Raw genomic sequence first — 1,736 nt, forward strand, 5'->3', positions numbered from 1 at the left:
TCAGCTTAGCTGGGTCCCGACCCCACCAGCAGCAGAGCGCTGCTTCTGGGGGGGGTCGGCCATGAGCTTAGTTGTGCAGGGGGGGTAGCGAGCAGTGTGCGGCCGCTCTAGGAGGAGGCGCGTCCTCTGGCACGGGCGCTACTCTCTCCACTGGAGGAAAAAAAGGGTACGCGCGCGAGAAATGGGTATCAGGCGGTTACGTCGCTGGCTTTGCGCGGGGCTGCAAATAGAAATTTATGTATGTAAAAGAGGGGACGCGAATGTTGGACGGAGGGTGGACGCGTCCAAGAGGGGGGGGGGGCAGGGGGGGACGGCTCGTATTGGTCATAAAAAACGGCGGTTCTGGATTTTGCATCTCGGCTGCATCCAATGGCGTCTGCGGTCTGCACATATGGGGCCTCGGATCACGGTCACGTCGGCGAGGACAGCGACGGCGTCGTTGGTGGAGCGCAGGGGCGAGGGCGTCGACCGACGGGCGGCGCACCAGGAGTCCTCCAGCGCGGTAGGTCACGGAATGTGTATCGCGCGCCTTGCGGAACGACGGGTCGAGCCCCTCCGCCAATCGAGGCGGCAGTCGAGACGGTGAGCGGCTGACGTCCTCGCGGGCGTGGCGGAGTACGGCCGACACTATGTGCTGCGGCAGCCCGCGGAGACGCAGGAGGCGCGGCGGAGCGGCTGCGCTTGGACGCGACGGCGAGGCTGGCCGGGCACGCTGTCGTCGAGACAGGCACGCACGTCGAGATCCTACGCGAGCAGGGTGGTGGTCGGCCACCATCACGTGGCGGGAGGAGGGTTCGGGCGGCCGGCTCGTGTGGATGCGGTCGAGTACGACGGCTACCCGGACGCCGAGCCTCTCCTCTCCTTAGAGGAAGAGACGTGGAGGCAGGTGACGCTCGGCGCCGGCAGCGCGGCCCCTAATACCAGCGGTGAGGCGAGCGACGGCAAGAAGAGCGACGGCGAGGCTGGGGACGCGCTGCCGTCCAGCGCGACCGACGTCGGCGGCGCGGTCGCTGCCGGCGGCGAGGGCAGCGGCGTCGAGAGGGGCGGCGGCAGCAGCCGGGATGGCCAGCGGCGCCACTGGCATGTCGCACGCGGCGGGTAGCCGGGTACGGTTGCAGGTACGGGTAGCTTAAATCTTACCTTATATTTCCCCGCGGCCGGTTTTCCGTTTCGGGCGACGGCACACTCACCGAGCTCTCCGGCGGGGAATCATGTCGGCGAAGGCGGGCTCTGGCGTCTCGGTGATGCGCTCCGATCTCGACGCGTCGACCTCGACGGAGGTGGACGCGCACGAGGCGCAGTGGCGGGCCGGCGTCAACCGCCAAGCACGTCCAGACGCTTCCTCGCAAAGGCTGGCGCACCTCGACGTCATTGAGTTCCAGAAGCGGGGCCTGCCGCACTGCCACATCGCGCAATCCGTCATCGCCCGGGCGGCCGCAGGCGGTGCCATCAACCCACCCTCGGCACCGCTGCACGTTCGTGCTCCCTCTCCCACCCAACTCGGCTCCACCCTCGTCCACCCGCACCCACCCCATCATCTGCTCTCAGGCTGATTGCGGCGTGTGTTGCGCAGTGCCGACCCACCAGACGCTGGCCAGAGCATGACTGTGATGCCTCTGTCTGGGCCGGGGAAGCGTTCGACAGCGCGCAAGGTTGCCTCCCTGCCCTTTGCGACGCTTGCGACCACTGCTGAGTTGCATGCATTACAGAGTAGCAGTGGTGGGGAAGGCTTGCCC

At 67.4% G+C, this 1,736-nt stretch overlaps 1 protein-coding gene across 1 annotated transcript; it reads left to right on the plus strand.

The window, feature by feature from the left end:
- Positions 1 to 217: 217 nt before the first annotated feature.
- On the plus strand, positions 218 to 650 carry EMIHUDRAFT_351225 (hypothetical protein). The gene has a single exon (XM_005793580.1). The coding sequence runs from the start codon at positions 392 to 394 to the stop codon at positions 584 to 586; it is 195 nt and encodes a 64-aa protein (XP_005793637.1). The 5' UTR covers positions 218 to 391; the 3' UTR covers positions 587 to 650.
- Positions 651 to 1,736: the final 1,086 nt, after the last annotated feature.

This window comes from Emiliania huxleyi, assembly GCF_000372725.1.
Source record: "Emiliania huxleyi CCMP1516 unplaced genomic scaffold EMIHUscaffold_10, whole genome shotgun sequence".
Classification (NCBI taxonomy): Eukaryota; Haptophyta; order Isochrysidales; family Noelaerhabdaceae; genus Emiliania; species Emiliania huxleyi.